Raw genomic sequence first — 22,343 nt, 5'->3', positions numbered from 1 at the left:
TTTGGAGAGATATACCTAAGGAAAATCAAGTAGATAAAATGAATGCAACACATGCACACTCTTGTCTATCCTCTTTTGAACAATATGTTTCTTGTTTGGAGAGATGCGAGTTTTTGCCAACTAGAGTTGAAACACGATTTCCTTAATTTTGTTGGTGATGTTGCTGCCTTGTGCATTTGATGGTGGCAAGCATCCAAGGGAAGTGACCCTTCCTCTGCTTCATGACATAGCGAAAAATTGTCAGCACTAACATTCCTTTGATGGAGGCCTAAAGCTTTGGAAACATCTCTACTGCTCATTTCATTGTCACCATCACATGTGCCATTGAGGCATGCCATGGTAGTAGCCCGCTTTAAAACTAAGTCATTATTTGAATCGGGTGTCTTCAACTCAAATAATGTATGAGAAGTGCTAAATAAAATGACTCTCTCACTTGTCCCTAACGGTGTTGCAACTTTGAGAACTTTGGATGATGGAGGAGTTGCTATATAATTTTCATTTGAAGGCCCTTGGAGAGCCCATTTGTTTGTTTGCACCAGCATCGAGAAAATGACCTGCATATTTTCTTTGCCTCTTTCTTACCAATGTCACCATCCTCACTCTTCCACATCATCCTATTCCTAAAGCTTCTTTGTTCCCTCTTCTTTGCAACCCAGTAGTTTTTGTAGACCGGATAGAAGTTCCCTTGGGATGTGTTGATAGACGATGAAGATATACAAAACCTATATTGCCATTTTTTTCACCATGAGATTCCATGTGGAGCTAGATATGAGGCAGCTACTATGAGGCTTAGGTTATAGCAAAGAACACCACTAAAGCACAACCATAGCAATCATGGAGAGAGAGAGAGAGAGAGAGAGAGAGAGAGAGAGAGAGAGAGAGAGAGAGAGAGAGAGTCATAGTACTCATGAATACAACTTCCTTAGGTGGAAAGAGAGGCATCCTGTCCAGACAAGAAGTAGAGGCTGGGGGGGGGGGGAGAGAGAGAGAGAGAGAGAGAGAGAGAGAGAGAGAGAGAGAGAGAGAGAGAGAGAGAGTCACGACAAGCCAAAAAATTGTGTGCTGGAAGACGCTAGGGAGGGAGAGGCTAATTGAACGAGCATGGGAGGGATGTAGATATAGTGGAGGAGAGAGAGAATATTCAACATCATTTAATGGGCATGCCTTTTCCTTATTGGTATTTTGTCCTTTTTCCATTTAGTCTATTTTTTGGCATTTTTAAGCCCGCCTCATTTCTTTGTCCCCACTCTACCAAGAAGGCTTTATTTTTTTCCTCTCATATTTCAAATTAAAAAAAGGAAGACCTCTCTCTCTCCTCCCAAAGGGGTGTTCAAAAGGAGGGTACCACCTACATATGCTTTCATTCACTCACTTGTATATAATGACATATGCCGTCCTATGTCAACCAAGTCTCTATGGGGGATTAGCTATTTTGTGGCATTCATAGATGGGTACTAGGAAGGTGTTGATATATCCTTTGAAACACAAGGACGATGTTTTCTCTGCATGTTAGAAGTTTTTTGCATTAGTCAAAAATTAGTCAGTCAAGAAACTCAACAGCTTAAGGACTAGCAATGGGGATCAATATATCTCTAAGCAATATGCAAACTTTTGTGCTAGAAGATGAATTTGGTTACAATCTATTGTGCATTACACACATGCCCAAAATGGAGTAGTTGAAAGGATGAACTGAATGATTCAAGAAAGGGTCACGACTTTTTATGGAAAACTTGACTAAAGGTTTTTGGGCCAAGAGGCTGTTTTGATAGCAATTCACATTCTAAGCAAATCACTCATATGCCATTGAGCAACTAGATTCTAGAGGAGCTATGGTCACGCAAAAAACCACACTATGACCATTTACATCTCTTTGGTTGCGAGGCATATGCATGTGTGCCAAAAAATCTTAGAAAGAAGCTTGTCCCAAAGTCACACAAATGTATCGACAACGGTTCACATTGTAAATAGATCACTCAGTACACCATTAAAATCCTAGATTCCATAGGAGTTGTGGTTAGACAAGAAACACACTATGATCATTTACATGTATTTCTTTATGATGCATATGCACGTGTGCCAAAAAATCTTAGAAAGAAGCTTGACCCAAAGTCACACAAATGTATCTTAGCAAAGATAGAGGGACATGCTTTTGTCTTTGGCACTTTGAATCTTGTAAGATCATTAAAAGTTTGGATGTCATATTCAATGACCAAGATATATCTAAATCCTATCAAAGAGGTAGAGTACAGGAAAGTCACATTCAAGGATGATGCCTCACTTTCAATCAAGACTTAGAAGTTTAGTGAGAAGCCTTCCACTCTACAGAGATTAGAGAGCAGTATTTGGGGATTGGAATAATTTTATTGAGCCTCTAATCAGCCTAAGTGCTTTAAACCAATTTTAGATTATCTTATGCTATCTAGCCCGCGAGGAGCTACTTTGTTTCCAAGAATCCATGCAAATGGATGATATGGACAAGTAGGAGCAAGTGATGCAGTTAGAATACGGTTTGATTGTTTGTAATGAGGCTTAGGATTTGGTCAAATTTCATGAAGTAAAGACAACATTACCTTGCAAGTGGTTTTACAAAAAGAAGTATACTGCATGACATCTAGTGCCTAAATACAAGCAACAAAAAGATGTAGATTTTGACAAGATTTTTTTGCTTGTGGTCAAGATGACAACTTTGTGTATTGTGCTTGGACTACTAGACATAGAAGCTTGGAGCTAGTCCAAATGGACGTGAAAACAACTTTTCTTCATATATATCTCAAGGAAGATGTGTACGTACAACAACATGAAGGGTTTGTTAATCCAAGTAGAGGAGAGTTTGTGTGTAGACTCAATAAAACACTTGATGGTTTAAGGTAAGGTTTCAAGCAATGATATTGAAAAAAGAATAGTTTCATGTAGTCTCATGGATATAAAGGGAGTCACAAGGATCACTACTTATACACAAAGGATCTCAATGATGGATCAATTATTATGTTATATGTCAATGACATGCTAATCTCTTGGAATAACGTCACAAAATCACAAAGCTAAAGCAAATGTTAGTCAAACTTTTGCCATGAAGGATTTGAGAGAAGCTAGTCACTTTTTTGGTATGCATATCAAGCATGATAGGGTTAAATGTATTCTTGAACTTTCTCAATAGTTGTACACTCAAAAGGTCTTATAGCATTTTAGTAGTGCGAGAAGGCATCGAGTACCCCCAATGCCAGCTAATTTGAAACTTAGTAAGAATGATTCTCCTAAGTCTGATGCTAAGAAGACTAAAATGGCTCAAATTTTGTACTCCTCAGTAGAGGGCAGTCTTATATATGCTATGGTCTCTACATGGTTATACATTACTATTAGGCATGAGGAGCTATGGTGGGTGCCAATGACAAGCCATGGTGGGAGAGGTGAGGGTGCACCAAAGTTGTGTGTGTGTGTGTGTGTGTGTGTGTGTGTGTGTGTGTGTGTGTGAGAGAGAGAGAGAGAGAGAGAAGAGAAGAGACTTGACGAGATAAAAATAAAACAACACTATATATTAATTGATTTGAAAAGACTTACAATAGTATAAAGGAAAATGGCCATGCAAACCGCATGCAGACTGAAGGTGTTTTTGCATGCCATAAGGGTGTTTTCCCATGGGCACCAAATGGGCTTGAAAACCCAATAATCCCCCCCTCAAGCCCAAACCATTGACAATGGACATTAGGGAAAGTTTGGACTCAAATTTGGTCCTTTTAGCGCAAGAGAGAGAATGCAACACGACCAATGGATGGCAGGCTACCGTAACGGTAGTTCGAATTTTCCTTTTTTTAATCTTAAATTTCAGCATTTTTTTAAAAAAAAATTTAGTCTCATAAAAAACTTTACCGCTAATATAAATTGTGATTTGCTCGCATCTTTCTTGTTAGGACCGAATATAGGACAAATGTACCATAATCACACTCAATGCATTTGTGCGCACTTTTTCGATAGGAGAGACTTCATAGTATTTCTGCTCATTCTCATTCAATTACGCTCAACTAACTATTTTGCTTGCATTTGACTGTATTGTGTTTGCGCTTAGAAACACTTCCCCTCTCACATCTGTGATGTGCATCTTGCCATAGAAGAATCACTAATGGAGAACAAAAGACCTCGACGACCATATGCAAGTATTAAATCTGTCAAAATTTTCAACAGCTTCGATTTGGACAACGGTCGATGGGTTTCCACCACCATTACAGTTGGAAGTTGGGTTCTCCTATAGACCAAGAAGAGAAAGTGCACGGGCAACGAGTTTGTGAACAGTTATAAAGGTAGGGTGAAAAAATTCTGCTTGTTCTTAACCCCTCTCTAGAGAGCTCTCCAACACACGCAAGCAAAGCATGTATATACATGAAGATATACACTCTAGGTTCACCATGAAAGCCAAAAGCGTGAGCTCAATCCCTCTTACCAAGTCTCTAGTAAGAAGGGTATATAATGTAGCCAACACTCTGGATTTCTACAATGCCCCTTCTTCAAAGTATATTAATGTCAGCTATGTAGCAAGCTGTCTGACTTCCATGAGATCTAGACCAGGCAAACAAATTGTGTAGCTAGAATAGTTGGAGCCATAATGAAGTGTGTGCTAGAGAAGTGAAAACAAATGCCTCAAATTCTTGCTCAATGAGCAAGCAAAGCTAACCACATGTTTCTTGGAATGAGAAGCTTTGCTACGCTGCTTTTGTTGGATTCGAAGTAGTCAGATAACAGTGTTGATCGGCCCAATTTATTGTGAAGTTGATGAGAAGCCTGAAAAATAATTTGCGTGCACTTTGCTATGTACCTAGGTACTTATAGAAGTAGGCTTTGGTAATTGCCTTTGCATGCATGTGCATGCAAGAAAGTGTAGCCGTATGCTTCTATAGTGTCAAAAAAACCTTCTTTTTGAATTGATCAACTTTGATCAAAATACCTAATGATGAGATACTCCCCTCGGTAGTGTGCGCCCATCGAGTCTGCCCTTGCTACATTTGATGCCGGTCAACCTCATGTGGGGCTTGTGTGTAGGTGGCCTTGGTCATGCACATGTGCATGCACTTCCCCCCTTTTGCTTTGGTACCATAGCAGGTAGATAACTTGGAACTCCTTGTTTTATCCAACCCCTTGTTTATACTAATAGGGGCCCTTGTGTCATCGTCCTAGAGCCGTGCTCCATAGGATCTGTGTCCTCACCTCTCTCTAGGCTAAGCTTTGTGGCAATCATCTTTGTGCCAGACAAACTAAACACATGAACAATGAGGTGGAGGACATTAAGGCTCAACGCACAAAATCAACTTTGGTGGGTGTTGTACATAAATTTAATTGATGAAGAAGCACTTAAGGTGAGGGTTGTGAACAGGAACTTAAGGTGAGGGTTGCGAACAGAGGTGGTTCAAGCTCATCATTAGTATTATTCTTGCACATGTGCCCTTAACTGCAAGGTTTCTAGATAATGATCTAGCCATCTAGACCTTAACTAACAAGTGCATCCATCGAAAGGTTTCAAGGCAGTGTGCATTGATAAGGTTTCAAGGCAGTGTGCATTGAGAGAGAGAGAGAGAGAGAGAGAGAGAGAGAGAGAGAGAGAGAGGAAGAAGAAGATAGGAGTTTTAACGACATAGGAAACTATCCCAAGAGACCTTAAAGATCTAGCCGACAAGGAGAGTTGAACTCAAGACCTATTATTCAAGAGGGAAATGGCATTACCAATCTGGTAATAGAAAGGTTATACCATTTTCCTCTTTTTATTAGGGCGTGCGTGCGCGCGCACACACCCAAGAAGAAGAGAGTTTTAACGTTGTAGAAAACTATCCCAAGAGACCTTAAAGATCTAGCCGACGAGAGAGAGAGAGAGAGAGAGAGAGAGAGAGAGAGAGAGAGATGGGTCCCACCTTTATAGATAGTATAGATAGATGATGGTTTGTTTCAAAAGTAGATCATACATTCATGTCCATCTTTTGATATAACTCCTTATAGAATATCGGTTTCCTTCTATGGTGCATAGTGAAAGGAGATTTGTGTGTGAGATATATCCACCTCAGCTTTGCCATTGATCATTCATTTATGCTTGAGAATATAGTATATTTGTCAATGCTTACAAAGAGCTTGATTGGCGTCGAACAAATTGATGATTGTGAATACCACATCATCTAGGTGACCATTCATGGAAGACTACCATAGACTCATTCAGAGTTACTCATAGTTGTAAGTTCAAAACATTTTATGTGCTACATGTTTTGAGTGTTGAAAGTTTCATCTTTGCTATAAACTTGTCTATTTTTTTTGTCATTGTTGATAGCTAAAAGAAATGAAATTTTTCTTTGCCTTTTATCATATTCTTTAATGGCGTTTTGATATTTTGGGTATAGCCATTTTTTGCTTAGTAAATAAATGGGATCAACACATACAAATACTGAAGAATAAGCCATTAGACTCTATTTCCTCTTCATCAATTGTTTTCAATGATTGACATTCAACAAAGAAAATTCATGCTTTAATGCTTCATTGGTTAATTTTCATACCTGCTACACACATCTTCAATAAAAGTTCATGCTTTAATGCTTAATTTTTATGCCTACCACACACCATTAATATCGTTAATACAAATAACGTATTGAAAATGCTAAAAGGGAGAAAATTTAGATATTCTAAAGTGATCTCGTTTTAAAAGGTTGATATGAATCTTTATAATGTTATTGGGGCTCCAATCTAGCATAAATCGTATTGATCGTATTCCGTCCTACGTTTAGCAAAAATATCAACCTCTCAACATGTTCTCACCACGACACAATAGTAATTTACATAAAGCACATTTTTCATATAACAAGATAGAATGCAAGAGATTTTATGTATCGACCCCACATGAAGAGTTGGTCTAATGGTAAGGCTTTGGCCTCTCAACCTACGGGTTGTGGGTTCAAAGCTCCTCTTGGGTCACACTCTAGAGGGACACCTTGTGCTCACCTGGTGTTCACATTGCTAGGGCTCTTGCCCTTGGACACTCGAGTGCATCCTCCTCCTGGGGTGGGTCACCCGAGGAGGAGGTTCCTAGCTGGTTGCTACGAGTTCTCTCCGTCGTTCCCAGCATGTGGTACATCAATTAAGTGGCCATGGTGATGCCTACGCGTGGCTCTTGCCCGATGGTACGCGGCCCTTGCCCGACCATGTAACATGGCTAATATTTGGAAGGGATAAGCACCTCCACCTATGGGCCCTATGGTGTGTCAAAAAAAAAAAAAGCATAATAACCTTAAATCAAGGGAGACTTATAGATATATAAAGCACTTGTTTCAATACATGGCCTACTCTTTGAAAACATTGTATGCAATTCATTTCACAGAGTTACCATGGCGAGCTTAAGGAGTGTCGTCATAGCTTTATTTAACAAGTTTGACGTATATAAGGTTCTCAAGAGCATTACTGAAATTCATTTTGAAGTGCACAGCATTTTAGCCAAAAGCTAGCAAAATAAACACTCTAGTGTCTTGATTTGGTACCAAACAACCAAGTGTTGGTGCTTCAATGGAATCAAAATTAGAAAATACAACCACATCTTGTAATATAGATTTACCCATCAACAATCACTTGACAGTGTACTGTGGGTGGCTACAACTTGGAAATGGGAAACTGTGCATCTTCAAAATACTGCTTTTTACACTAAATAGTCTTCTAAAAGCTACCTTAACACCATTCAAGTCTAAACTCAACTCTAAAAGAGCATGATGCTGGTATTAATAGATTGCTCCCCAAGGACCCATTGCTCAAAATACACTTCCTCACGCAGTATGAGTAAAATAGTTGGTTGAGTAAGGCCTAACAGAATAAACCAAAAATCTCAACCATTCAGGTAAGAGGCCATAAGCTTCGGAACCATGCCCTCAACTGAGATTGGCTTATACCACAAAAGGACAAACCCTCTCTTACTACAGAATTTTAGCTTGATTTGCGGTAAAAAGGATATAATACACTCTGAACAATGGCGGCGGATGGCACATGTCTTGAGTCCTTCCCATCATGCAAAGGACCTTTGCTATGCAAATGAAGTAGAAAATTGATCCTTGCACTAATCTAACACCAAAAGGATATAAAAGGTCTGGCTTTTAATCTGCTGTTACAAGCTTCCTGGCTAAATTTTTAGAAAGAAGATAGCAATCCGGAGGTTCTATGCGTCTGTAATAATTTCGTATTATATCCTGGACCTCAAAACCAAACTTTTTATAAAATTGGAGTGCTTCCTCGTTGTTGACTTGCACGTGCAAATAGACGTCTAACAAATCCTCCTCTTTCTCAGAAAGCTCCAAAACAATGTTCATTAATTTTGAGCCTGCAAGCAACGGCCCACGGGGTAGAGCTCAGTATCAAGTTTACAAATATTAGCAGAGTACAGAACTTCACTAACAGGACATGGATATGGGATGAAAATACTTTTTACTCCCCCAAAGGTACTCCCCGAGGGGGAAACTTGCTTCCTGCCTCCGCCGGCTTGCTGGAAGCTCAAGGATCTTTTCCCCTTGGTGGCTTGCCAGCTCTAGCCAGAAAAAGTCAAAAATAAACAGAACTTCACGAACCCATTTCAGTATAGATTCACCTAAAAATTTGGGTTGCCACATTAACCCTACCAAGGTTTACGTGAACATCAGGAGACTTATGAGGTCAAGTCAATGCGTTTACATTAGTACTAGTTCACATACCTGGACATTAATAACCACATTGACCGATCAACAGAGCACATTTCCCAGAATGTAGTAGGAAACATAGGCAAAATTCAAACAGAAATTTAGGCCTTTCCTTGCCAATAGGATTGAGCAGCCTTAGTAAACAGATCTCTTGGAGGCTACTAAACATTTATGGTTCATAAGCAGTAGAAACAATTCTATCTGTAAAGGTACCCTTGGACTTGCTTAAATCCTGACTGTGAAAGGTTCTGCAATAACAACTTGCTGTAGTGGAATTGGCAGAGTTGAGCAGCATACACTTCCAACTCCCAGCTTACAAGTTACAACCCGTCTCTCAGCTGGAGCACGTGCTCCAGCAGCACATCATTATAGACCATAACAAATTCCCCGTTCCGCCCAGCAATCCATGGCAAGCCCCTCAGCTTCAATGCCTCCCTCAAACACAAGTTAATGCCTCTCATATAACACCAACTTGGTAAAATTGTTGATATTGAATGCAAAACGACTTCAGAAAAAGAGATTTCAACCATACCCTTTCCCCTGCATTCTAATCACGAGAAACAGAAGTCAAGTACTAGAGATTGAAGGGAAGGTCCCGTGCAAAAGAAGCGCCCAGAGCTTCCACAATCAGGAGACAATGAGGGCTAAATTCCTGCAGATCCCTAGATGGTTTGTGTATTTCTGCACACTGAACAGATAAACAATGATGTGGTAGCCGTATGAAATCTTGTGGCGATTTGCAGTGTGGATTATGGCACGTTCTATGGGCATCTGTACAGGCTCATGCATGGCAGGCTGCTCGTGCTGAAGCTTTTTATCAGTAAAAACTTAATGGTTACTTTTAGAATTGAAGTTGTTTTGGAAAGTGCTTTTATGAGTTGCTTTTGGCTACTGATTCAATAAATGACTGACCTCAATGCCACTAGTAGCTCGAGGCCCGCTCTTCAATCAAGCTATACATTTCACTTGTAAATAATACAAATAAAAAATCACCGCCAGGGCAGGCCTATTTGGGGGCCAACACTCTCTGAGGGAACTCCACCTTTTCTGTGTTCTCTTACAATATTCACTTGTGAAAGCGTGTTCCAGTTTCTTTTCAGTGGTGTACACAGTCTTTGCAGTGACTACACCTCTGGCACGTGGTGCCAGCTGATTTCATATCCTCTAGCCTCTAACAAGGAAGTTGGAGGAACTAGTACCTTAAAGCAGTACATTTTAACTCAAGTTATGGAAAGCAAAAAAAAATTCTACTTTTCCAAGTTGCTTTTCTCTAGGCCAACTGCCTATGAATAAGAGGTTGGTGTGTCATTGTAAGCTCAGATCTTGAGCGCGTGGTAGCATAGTTGTAAACTTCTCTTGATCAATTGATAAAGAAATACCGTCAGGGGCGCTCGACTTGAGGGCCAATACTCTCTAAAGCGGAACTCCACCACTCTCGTGTTGTCTACAAAGTGCAAACTTGATATTCTTAGTTCTTTCCAAGTCTTTCAATGCAATTTTGTGTTTTGGTGAGTCATACGACTGGCAGGTGTTTCTTTATATTGAGCTCAAAATTGATGGTACCACTACCGATGTGAGCCTGGCTCTGCAACTAGATACTCAGAGCTCACACAAGGCATTTATTAATGGGCCTTTGGCCTTTTTAAAGCGACTGCTTGAATAATTGATATCAAAAGCTTCAAAAATCAAAGCTTTTTGTAATTGCTACACCAAAAGCTCTACAAACCCAACTTTTGAATGGGGACAACACCTTCCCATGAGGTCACCCATCCGAGTACAGTTCCTACGCATGCGCACTTAACTTCCACGTTCCACAAATTGGTCGAGTCATTGAAACCCAAAACCTTAAGATATTAGGGACCTAGCCAATTTATGCATGCCTCATAGCTAGGCACCATTGATAGTTCATGAATTGGGCTTACCCCAACAACGAGCCCCTTCCCCCCCCCCTCAAGCCAAACTTGAGACTTCTCCTCTGTCCTCCTTAGTACCAACATGGTCCGCTTTCTTTTGGCTCAGAGGTTGAAGCCCATCCACGATTTCAACATGTCCCTTTCTACAAACTCAAAGGTTGGACTTTGAACCATGGCTCCGATACCACATGGGGGAAATACCATCCCGCGAGGTCACCCATCCAAGTACTGTTCCAACGCAAACGCGCCTAGACGAGATGTTCCACAAAACGGTCTAGCCATCCAAACCCCAAACCCTTAAGGTATTAGGGACCTCCGATCTAGCCAATTTATGCAAGACTCATAACGAGGCACCACTAATGTAACAGACTTGGACACTCCAAGTGAAGATTCTACCGTGACACGAGAGAGAATCACTTAAAAAACTTCACAACTTTAAAATCACAGTTCAATTTGGTCGACGCGGCCCGGCGTAGTTCCGTGCCAAGAGAGATTGGCCCCAAAGACTAGCGCCTCTTTCGGTATTTCTTTTATATTAATCTTTGAGCAAAGTACAACTCTCGCAAGAACCTCTGCTCTCAGACTCTGCGTCCAGATGCTCTCAAGAGTGAGGCCCTGAGGGCTCTTTTATTCTTACAAGGGATGCCAAAAGCAAAGCCCCAAAAGCATTCAAGCTTTAAAAGCTTTTAAAATAAAGCACTTGTTCCAAAAGCAACTAATCTTAAAAAGCTTTCAAAAAAAAAAAAGCATCAACGTGATTTGCGGAAATCCGTACAACATGTCAGCGTGATTTCCGGCCCTGCCACGTCGGCAATGCAGTGCGATTTTCGAAAACTCTCCCTTGCTGCTTGTGCGTCCGGGCATGCCACATCACCAGTTTGTGACATACCCCCCTATTGAAAGCATTGTAATCACCCTCGATTACGCTTGCAAAACAGACAAAGGCGATAAACTGTCTTAGTAGACACTGATTGTTAATACATCGCACTAAACACGACTCATCTAGCACATTTACAAAGACGCAAGTCACATTACTGCACATGACATCACAGGACATCACATGACAAATCACATTCAAAAATCATTCCAAATCTTAGACAATGACTACCAGCAACGCATTTAGTACCCACATCTAGATCCATTATGGACCTCATTGATGTCGGGTTAACTAATCCTATCTTGCGAACATGTCTATAGAGATTTTTCGACTCAAGCATTGTCGTGTACAAGTAGTCATTCCCCTCAAGCACTATCGTGTGCAAGTAGTCATTCGCCTCAAGCACTGTCGTGTGCGAAAAATCTTTCACCTCAAGCACTGTCGTGTGCGAGAAATCTTTTCCAGGAATCTAAATCCATCACTAAGTTCATACTGAACAGAGTGGTCTAGTCATTCATTCAATTGAATCAGTCGTGATTCATAATTCGTTATCAGGTTCTTTCAAGAGCTGTCATTGCTCGATCTCATTCTTAATCCTGCTCTTCTTTCCAGATTCTTTCAGAAAACATCAGTTTTATTCAAAATTCAAAATCATCTTCTAGAAAGTCTTATTTCATAAATCCATAAAGCCGAATAATGCTAATTCAAAAAGCTATCCTGGAACGAGTATCGCCTCATTCTATTGTTCTGTCAATGTGCCAGTCATTCTGATTCTTGTGTCCTTTTGGGACACTTTGTAGCGATATGTCCTTGTTCTTCACATTCAAAACACTTCCCTGCTTTAAAATATTCATCTCTTTGATCTTCTGTCAGTGAAGGTCGTCTATCTCTTCGTCGATTGTTTCTACTACGACTTGTTGAAGGTTCATCTAATGGGTAAGTCAATTTACCCGAATGTATAGCAAATACGCGCTTCGCATGTCCCATCAACTATTGTATAGACTCGGACTTCTGTTCGAGACAGTAGTCTGGAATTTCTTTGGGAAGCCCACAACTACATCGTTCAATCTGCTCCCTGAAACTTATATTCTTAAAGGATGAAACGGGTAGAAAAATTTTCCAAAATCTTTCACAATAAGAATCCAATGATTCTATCTTGACCATCTGAACATGGTTCCAGTCAATAATCACGTCTCGTTCGTATTCTTGTGTAAGCCATGAAGAAATAAAGAGTTTCTTAAATTTCAACAACTTTGTCGACGCTTGTTTCCTTACCAACAAAGCAGACCACCATGTCCATGCATTGCCTTTCAAAAAGGATGTCGCCCGTCTGATCTTGGAGTGCTCTGTATAGCAACCTCCAGAGAATGCTATGTCGAACTGTTGGATAAAGGCTAAAGTCTTCGGGACATCTCGAAACCCTGAAAAATGCTCAAACATTAATGTCTGTCCTCCCTCCTTGAATCCTTTGGGCTTTTTGCCCTTGTTATCGAGGAAATCATATTGATTGGCTCTGTAAAAATGCTTTCTTTTGGGCATAAAACCTGTGATCGTAAGAGTCCAAAGTGTCGGAAGATGAGTCCTCAATAGAATTGTCAGAAACTGGGCAAGATTTAGTCTTTTTCTTGTCCTTTCCTTTCGCTTCGCTTTTTCCCTTTTCTATCTTCTTCGCTCGAATCAAAAGAGCTAGAAGAACTGTCAGAAGAAGAAGAAGAAAAAGAAGAAGAAGAACTAGGTAGTCCTTCAAATCATACACGCTTCTTCTGCTTTTTCGTCGATGTAAAAGCAAATTGACGACCCAAATAACCCGAGAAGTCAGTTCCTCTTCTGCTTTTTGTCAAGCTGTTTGGCTTTGTTGTTCGCGTCAAAAAGCTGCGTAATCCGTGTATCAACCACCTCTTCCAATTCTTGCTCTGTTAACATCCTGGGAGTAAGAGGTTTCTTGAGTGCCGGTTTGATGGGTGGCTCTGTGGCTTTCTACCATTGGGTGTGCACTTCGTCGAAGGATTGCTGAGTCAAAAATTTTGCAAATTTCGAATCCTTCGCAATGTTAACCATCATTTTTATCGCGTCGTCAACCAATTGTCGACGTTCCATCTCTTCAATCTCTGACTGAGTGGGCCGAGGTGTGTCGTACTCTTCCTTTGATTGCTCATGAGAATCTTCTTCGCAATCTCCTCCCGCATTCCCAGATGCAAAAGAAGTCCATTGATTTGCGTTAGAATCCATAAGTGTCGCGAGAAAAGGAATGGATTTCCCGGTAGAAGAGAAATCGGCCGCGCTCTAATACCACTGTAACAAACTTTTTTTTTCCCAAGAACCACTGTAACAGACTTGGACACCCCAAGTCAAGATTCTACCGTGATACAGCAGAGAATCACTTCAAAACAATTCACACTTCACAATTAGGTCGACACGTCCCGGCGTAGTTCCGTACCAAGAGAGATTGGCCCCAAAGACTAGCACCCCTTTCTGTATTTTTTTTATATTAATCTTTGAGCAACGTACAACTCCCGCAGGAACCTCTGCTCTCAGACTCTGCGTCCAAATGCTCTCAAGAGTGAGGCCCTGAGGGCTCTTTTATTCTTACAAGGGATGCCAAAAGCAGAGCCCCAAAAGCAGTTAAACTCAAAAGCATTCAAGCTTTAAAAGCTTTTAAAATAAAGCAATTGTTCTAAACGCAACTGATCCCAAAAATCTTTCAAAAAAAAGCATCAGCGTGATTTGCGATTTCCGGCCTTGCCACGTCAGCACCGTACGAACTGCCATGTCAGCAATGCAGTGCAATTTCCGGAAACTGCCCCCTTCTGCCTATGTGTCCGGGCATGCCACGTCACCAGTTTGTGACAACTAATAGTTCACAAGTTGGGCTTACCCAATAACTACCACGTCACCAACCACACAACCCATGTTTTGTGCCACAAATCGCACCAGGTTTTGTGCTAGGCTCAACCCTGCTTGTCCCAGACGGATACTTCCTATTCCTCTTCTGGTCCATAGGGTCATGCCATGTCATCCATTTGTGACATACGCCCCTCCTTTAAAAAGAATACTTGCCCCCGATTACGCCTACTCCAAGCATGCATCCACACAAAATCTAGTTCCACACATAGTTCATATTGAACATTTAGATCCTATTCACCATCTATCTAGTCATCTCATCCAAGCCGGAACTTTTGATTTACTAGAATTTGAAATTTCTAGAGCTAATGCTTCACAGATGCATTCACTTGGACACGAATACCTTAAGTGCGCTGTACACTGTAGAACGGGTCTTGGTGTCACAAAACGGAAGCAAAACTGAATGTAATGCTTAAATAATATAGAGAAATCCCTCAAGCAGCCAGATTGAGAATAGGAAAAAGAGAGGAGAATAGAGAATCGACACCAGACTAGGGACCAAAAGATGGGCTGCCCCCCCCCCCATCTTTAAGTGTATCTTTATTAATGGGGAAGAAAGAAACACAAGCACATGAACCAGAAGATAGGTCTTAGCACCCACACCGTCCTAAATTTTGATCTTGATGGAGCTTAGGAGAATCCTGTCCTTGAAGGTGGGGCTTAGCACCCACTCCGTCCTAAATCTTGATCTTGATGGAACTTGGGAGAATCCTCTCTTGACTAGATCTGAAGAGCAAACGCTCTCTACTCTGAAATTCTGGCTTGATCTAAGGGTATGGCAGTCCTTCGAGTTCTTGGAATCCCTATGGCAGAGGCCGAGGCATTCACACGAGAGAAATCCTGCAAAACACAAGGGGTGAAGTAAATCTCACAAGAAAACATCACCTGACTCAGACTGCGGATGAAAAAACTGTCTCGGATGCAAAAGCCCCATGTAATTTTGAACTTGGTCGCGGTGGAATCACGACAAAGCTTCCTCTTGCACAGGGCGCCTGCAGTTTGATGCCAAGAAGTGAAGGGAGGGGCTGCTTTTACAAGCTCTGGCAGCCTTCCAGAATAGAGGAGCTGCACCTGCTTTTTCTACAGAAATAGAGGGAAATTTGGGGCGCTGAGAGAGAGAGAGAGAGAGAGAGGCTAATCAGGCCCTCGCCATGCATATAGACATTTTACATGTGGCCTCTAGCCCAATGTCATCAGCTTTTGTAAATGACCAAAAAAAAATTATATGTTGTCTTTCCAATTGAAAGATTACGTAACTCGACATGTGTTTGTTACAGGCTTGGACACTCCAAGCAAGAAATCAATAGCAACACAAGATCAAAATTTGCAAATAAATTAACTTGACTAGAGAGAGAGAGAAGAGGAGAGTCAACACGGCACGGCAGAGTTCCGAGCCAAGACGCACTACCTCCAAGGACTCAAGCCCCCCATCTCATCCTTCTGGAACTCTTGATGCACTCACGACAATATCCAATCATCTCATCCATATAGAAATCTTGATGCACTAGAATCTCATTCAAATCTCTGTCACTTAGCCATCACATCTAGATCTCCCTGATCTCTAACGGATGTCTAGATGCACTAAGTTCAAATCATTCATCAAACAAAATGTTGCAAACATTTCATCTTTCTCTACATGTCTCTAACGATACACACATGAAAGAGCACATGTCTTCATTTCAATCAAGGAAATTTCCAGTTCAATGTACATATGTTCATAAAGTCATTCCGCAAAATACTGTAACCTTGCAGTGTCCCTAAATTTTCGAGGAGAAATTAGTGACTTTATTCAATCTAGGCAATCTGTGATAGAGGAGTGGAGTGGCTCCCCTCTTAAGCAATACGCACCACACAAGATTCAACCTGTTGATTCCCCGGTAACTTTTGGCATAAACACTGCTGATAATCCAAAAGCTTCAAAGTACAGCTCAAACTGAAAAGAATTTGTGATGTTCTCCTCCCCCATCCACTTTGCATCAAGAGCCAAAAACTATCATTGACCAAATTTTCCGTTGGACCTAGCTTACCTTTCTGTTCTTCTCTTGTGCCCTGTGACCTGTTGGTAGCCCTACTCGCCTCCCCTGTCCACTGACACCTCAATCTGAATCGTCGAAATTCTGTGATGAACCATCAGCTGATTTTCTTGCTTCATCAGACCTTGGATGCGCTTTCAACTGATTCACTTCTTCGGAATCCTCCGATGAACTTTCATCCGGTTCCCTTTGTTCTTTCTCGTCCCTGGAAAACTCTTGCCCTATTGAGGTGGACATTGACTTGTCCGTAGGATAGGTCAATGAGCCAGCATGCATACCAAAACCTTGCTTGGCATGTCCCATAAGTCTCTGAATGGAGTCAGAATTTTGTTGCAGACAATACCGTCGAAACTCTTTTGGCAATCCACAACAGAACTGCTCAATCTGGCCCTTCAAATATGCTTGCCGACAAAGCCAAGGAGGCTAAGGACCTGATTTGAAAGGTCCATTGAGGCGGCGAGATGATTTTGAGCATTTAGTATTGAAGCAGTCACCACCTTAGAAACTCGAACACAACGTGCTGCTTGCTTGCCTTTGTCTGGGATAGGAGGTTGGCTGTGGACAGTTTCTGAAATTGTGGTCTTCATATGAGAATTCTGGCGAGAATTTGAAGGATTTGGCTTCTTGGGGCACTCATACCACCTATGCTGTCCATTGCAAATTGTGTATAATCCAAGACAGTTGGAGTAGGAGGTTGAAGGAGCCGATGACGAGGCTTGCTACCCAGAAGAAGTATCTTGCCGAAAGTCACGGCGACCATTCCTTCTATGATTTGGACGATTGTGTCGTCTATTCTGAGTATTTGCAGAAGAGGCAAAACTGCTGCCTGTAGTGCAAGAACAGGAGCAGGTGCGGGCGCCTGAACAGGTTCGGGAACAGGTATCTCTTCTGGAAGAGGTGCAGGTTCTAAAGTTGGGGAATCCGGAATTATGTTCACTTCCGGTTTGTGCGGGTTCGCGTTGCGGCTCCGAGATATCGGGAATGACGACCACGTCATGTATAAGAGGGGGATTTTCCAGCAAGGGTTCTTCAGGGACCTCGTCTATATACGAGATATAGAGAATAGGTGCAAGCAAGCCGTTAGGTGCAGGCAAGCCGTCGTAAGCCATCGTGCGCACACCAGGAGACTACCAGAAACTTCAACGCTGGAAAAATGCAGAAGAGCATTTGGCGGAGAGCACCCACGCTGGTTATCGTTCATTGTGCTGAATTTTGTGGGTGATTGATTTATTACGTTTAGTTTGTACCAAAGGGTGCCCACTGAACTATGTAGTTGGGCGGCCGGCCAAACCACTTACAGGGTGGCCACTTAGTAAATGAATCGTTGACTGATAAGTGGGTTAATAAAAAAAGATACGATGTTGCTGAAGAGTTATTGCGTAGAACATTTTTTACGAAGGGCTCCCAACATGGGCTGCATCATTTGGTGTGCCAGGTGGAAAGGCACGCTAGGGAAGGGGCATAAGCCAAGGCCGGGTACCGCAAGGGGGTGCGACCCTTCATCGGCAAGAGGTGTAACCCGTCTACGTGAAGAGACACCACTTGATGAAGAGGCATACGTCGAGAATTGCAGCAGGTATGCCGCATACACATATCTCCTGCTCTTGAGTTATTTATGTATGTAGAAGAGAGGGTTTCGGATTACCTCATATTGGTCTGTGTGTATTCAATCTTTCTTCTGCTTCCATGCAACTCCAGGAAGGGAGGGAGAGGGTAGTGGTGAGGGTGAGAGGCTCACAGCCTTCGGGTCCTAGAAATAGATTTTGCTCCGATACAACTGTAAGGATTCTAGTTGCTAATCCTTCATTAATTACTTAAACTCATGATTAAGACTTAAGAAACTTGAATTGAACTTAGAAACAAGACTCAGAAGACTCTGTGTTTGATTGATAGAAAGTGTGATACAAGGGCTCCTTATATAGGAGACGAACAGATACATATGAAAAGGAATGACCCTTCACGAAGAGACACATCCTTTAGGCGAATAAACATGTCTTTAGGCGAATGGACACATCCATTCGATGAAGAGCCGCAACCATTGGTTGAAGGGACATGACTAGTCGTCGAAGGAGTGTGGCTATTGGTGAAGAGGTATGACTTTTGAGTGAAGGGTTGTGACCATTCGAGAACAGGAATCCTCCCGGGTTAGTCACATTTCGCATCTGCATCTATAATGAATCAAGAAGAGTGTAACAAGTCACAATCGTGACAACTGCAACCGCATGCCAATGTTCTCCCAGATTGCCCTTCAAAACAAACTAGTGAATTTGGAAATCTTGTCTTCTTTACCGGAATGAAGTAGGCCTCAAAGGCTATGTAACACACAACATCGTTTTCCGCATCAAATAGCCGTCCCGTATGGAATAGCTTGCAACTGTCTCTCCACTTTGTATCCAGTGAAAGATATCTGCAAAATCAGGATTTGTGGCGTACTGATCTACCATATCCTCAAAGCTTCGATGATGTATCACGGAAATAGCCAGAGCTAAGGGCTTTCTAGACAACGCATCTGCCACTAAATTCTTTTGTCCTTGAACATGGACCATCTAGAAATGAAACTGTAACAGGATGTTAGCCCACCTCATCTGCTTTTCCAAAAGTGTCTTCTACGACGACAAGTAGTGTAAACTCTGATGGTCTGTGAAGACGGTAAAGTCAGCTCCGAGTAGATAGTGTCGCCACTGCATAAGAGCATGGATAGCTGCCAGCAGCTCTTTCTTGTAAATTTGTGCAACCAATTCAGGACGTGAAAACATCCGGCTCTCGTAAGCAATGATATGGCCTTCTTGCATCGAGGCTCTTCCAAAACTGCGACCACATGCATCACCGTAAACGTCAAAGGGCTTTTGCAAGTCAGGTAAAGCCAATACTAGTCAGGTTGTCAACTTTTTCTTAAGAGTTTGAAAGGCTACAATCTGTGACAGTCCCCAAGTAAAAGGAACCCCTTTTTAAATCAACACATGCAAAGAAGAAGCTATCTCTGCAAATTTTCGACTGAACCGCCGATAATAGGAGCAAAAACCTAAAAAGCTTTGAACTTCATGAACATTCTTCAAATCGGGCCAATCACAAATGGTCTCGACTTTGGCCGGGTCCATCTTTATACCTTCCGCTGAAGCGATGTGTCCCAGAAAGTGTATCTCGCGCAAGACACACTCGCCCTTTTTTGCATTTACAACGAGTTTATGTTGCCAGTGTCTGGAAAACTTGTAACACATGGTGTCTGTGCTCTATCTCATTCTTGGAGGAGAAGATGTCGTCAAAGAATGTGTCCACAAACGATCGGTACTCTTTGAAAATCCTATCCATCCTACGGTTGAATGTTTCAGAAGAGCTAGAAGAATTGTCAGAAGAAGAAGAAGAAGAAGAAGAAGAATTAGGTACTTCTTCAAATCGAACACACTTCTTCTGTTTTCTTGCCGAAGCAAATGTAGATTGACGACCCAAATAACCCGGAAAATGAGTTCCTTTCTTCTGCTTTTTGTCGTGCTTTTCTGCTTTGTTTTGCGCGTCAAAAAGCTGAGCAATTCGTGCATCAACCACCTCTTCTAATTCTTGCTTTGTGTACATCCTTGGAGTAGGAGGTTTCTTTAGTGCCAGCTTGAGGGGTGGTTCTGTGGTCTGCCGTCACTGTGCATGCACCTCGTCGAAGAAGGTCAGGCTCATAAATTTTGCAAATTTCGGGTCCTTCGCAAAATTTAGCATCATCTTTCTTGCATCGCCAATCAATCGTCAACGCTCCATCTCTTCAATCTCCGCCTAAGTAGGCCGAGGCGGGCCGTACTCCTCGCGTGAATCCTCGTTGTGATCTCTTCCCGCATCTCCGGATGCAAAGGAAGTCGACCGATCTCTGTCTGAACTTTGAAGCCATACATGCCGCATAAAAAGGATCGGATTTCCCGTAGAAGAGAACTCAGCCGCGCTCTGATACCACGGTAACAAACTTGGACACTCCAAGTAGAGATTCTACCTGTAAGGTGCAGCGGAAGTGAATAATGTTCTTTCTCAAGATGAGTGATCCAATCATGCTCAAGGTTCCTTTTACTTACGGAAGGGAGAGCCTTCCGTGCCCTTAACGAGAGAGTGCAAGTGATCACAAACAAAGTGAATAGACACTGTGCGTGAAGGTGCTAAGGCTGAGAGATAGAGAGAAGAGAATACGACACCAACAAGTTGTCAAACCCTCCTCCGAAGGCCCTTCTCTCGATGGCGAGAGAAGTCTATGATATTGATTGCACAATCTGGTACAAGATGCTGATGCAAACTCGTGAAGCTATGGTGCAAAAGGCGGAGACGACGACGACTACAGAATCTGCTGTCTGCTGCGGTTGGGCTGCTAATGAAAACGCTGAATTTGCTGCCTTTTTACTTGCTGAAATCGCTGCTTTACTACTGCCTGAAAACGCTGATTAAGGCAGTTTGAAAACGCTGAGTGCTGCTGTTTTAAAAACGCTGCTCTGCTGGTCCTTTGCTTGCTGAATTTCCCTGCTGAAAACGCTGGCCTGAGGCTGAATCGCTGATGCAAAACGCTACTGAAATCGCCAAAGGCAGGGCTGAAAACGCTGATGTTGCCTGGTGGAAAAACGCCAGCCTAGGGGGGAATCTTGCTCGAGAGAGAGAGAGGGAGGAACCTGCTGCACTTGTGCCTGTGTTCTCCTTGCTTTTCTGCCAGATAATGCTAGCCCTGGTTTTCTTATATATTATCTTACTCATTTTGCCCTACCCGGTTTCCCAACAAAAGTAATTAATAAATAAGTGAAAAAAGTCAAAAATAGGGAAAATAGGTTTTACGCACTGGAAACTGCTCGTGATGGATTCTGATGGTAATTCTGATGATCATGATCTGTGCAACCAGAGGATATGCATCTACTCTAAGTGCCTATGCATGCACGGTCTGCAAACAGACTCACAAAAGTGTCAGAACACTTCCTAAGCTAGACTGACTGGACTAACTGAACCCTTGTCATGCTGTAGCTTGTCCACGGACACATAGGGTTGGATGTGTCACGTGACATCCCCTCCTTTTAAAGTGAGGTACTGGTACCGAGCTGCATGGCTTCCTTGTAGTTTGCCAACAACTCCGGGTAATCTTGAAAAGCTCTTCGTCGACCCACACTGCTTCGTGGGTTCCTCGATCCTTGGAACTTCAAAAAGTATTGTCTCACTTGCTTCTTCGAACCATGTCGAAACCGATGCAACAACAATTGCTCCGGCTCCATGACTTCAGCTTCATCGATGATCTCCGGTTCTTCTTGTTCCGAAATGTCCTCTGGAGGCGTTCTCTGAAACACTTTCAACCAAGAAACATAAAAAACATTGTGCATTGACCATGAGTTAGGTAACTACAATTTCACTGAAACCTCATTTATCTTTTTAATGACTGGAAATGGACGTTACATCCGAAAAGACAACTTGGGACACTTCTTTCCAACTTGCTTAAGACGTTGCTTCATGATTCTTAAATACAGCCTTCCCGCGGACGCGGCTCTGCCTCCCGACATCGGGCCAGCGGGGCCGCGGCGCTTCCAACGCCATCCGCGTCGTCTTGCATGCAACATCCCGGGGTTGGGCCGTCGGGATCGAAACATCCTGACGATGCTTATTAGCCTCCCGTGAATAAGATTCCTGAGCCTTGCTTAGCCGAAGCTTCACACTCTCAGAAATCTCATCCAGTGACTGAATTTCAGCAGTGGCATCAGGCATTTGACTGACCGAGCGAGTCAAAAGTGACTAGGATATACGGCCAAAAGCTACCTCATACGGAGTTCGACCAATGGCAGAGGAAAAAGAGTCATTCAAAGTAGCCTGGACCAATGGGAGATAAAGCTCCCACTGAGACTGCTGATCATGAACATATGACTTTAGAACATCAAAAGCCAACTGGTTGTAAATCTCTGTCTGACCATCTGATTGTGGATGAAAAGCCGATGAAAAATTCAAC

At 42.3% G+C, this 22,343-nt stretch overlaps 1 protein-coding gene across 3 annotated transcripts in view; it reads right to left on the bottom strand.

The window, feature by feature from the left end:
* Positions 1 to 7,700: 7,700 nt before the first annotated feature.
* The window catches only part of LOC147424354 (uncharacterized), a 28,078-nt gene continuing 13,435 nt past the window's right edge, over positions 7,701 to 22,343 (bottom strand). For 2 of the 3 annotated variants that reach the window (XM_086500798.1, XM_086500797.1), the window contains exon 4: positions 7,701 to 8,326. In XM_086500798.1, coding sequence (XP_086356924.1) covers positions 8,103 to 8,326 — 224 coding nt within the window. In that variant the 3' untranslated portion in view covers positions 7,701 to 8,102. Of the gene's footprint in view, positions 8,327 to 8,427; positions 8,531 to 22,343 lie in introns of all 3 variants that reach the window. The other variant, XM_086500799.1, reaches the window with a different exon arrangement.

This window comes from Adiantum capillus-veneris, chromosome 25, assembly GCF_014529385.1.
Source record: "Adiantum capillus-veneris isolate H3 chromosome 25, ASM1452938v2, whole genome shotgun sequence".
NCBI classification, from domain to species: domain Eukaryota; kingdom Viridiplantae; phylum Streptophyta; class Polypodiopsida; order Polypodiales; family Pteridaceae; genus Adiantum; species Adiantum capillus-veneris.
Note: the sequence above shows the minus strand (reverse complement) of the source record. Positions and strands in the feature narration are given on the sequence as shown.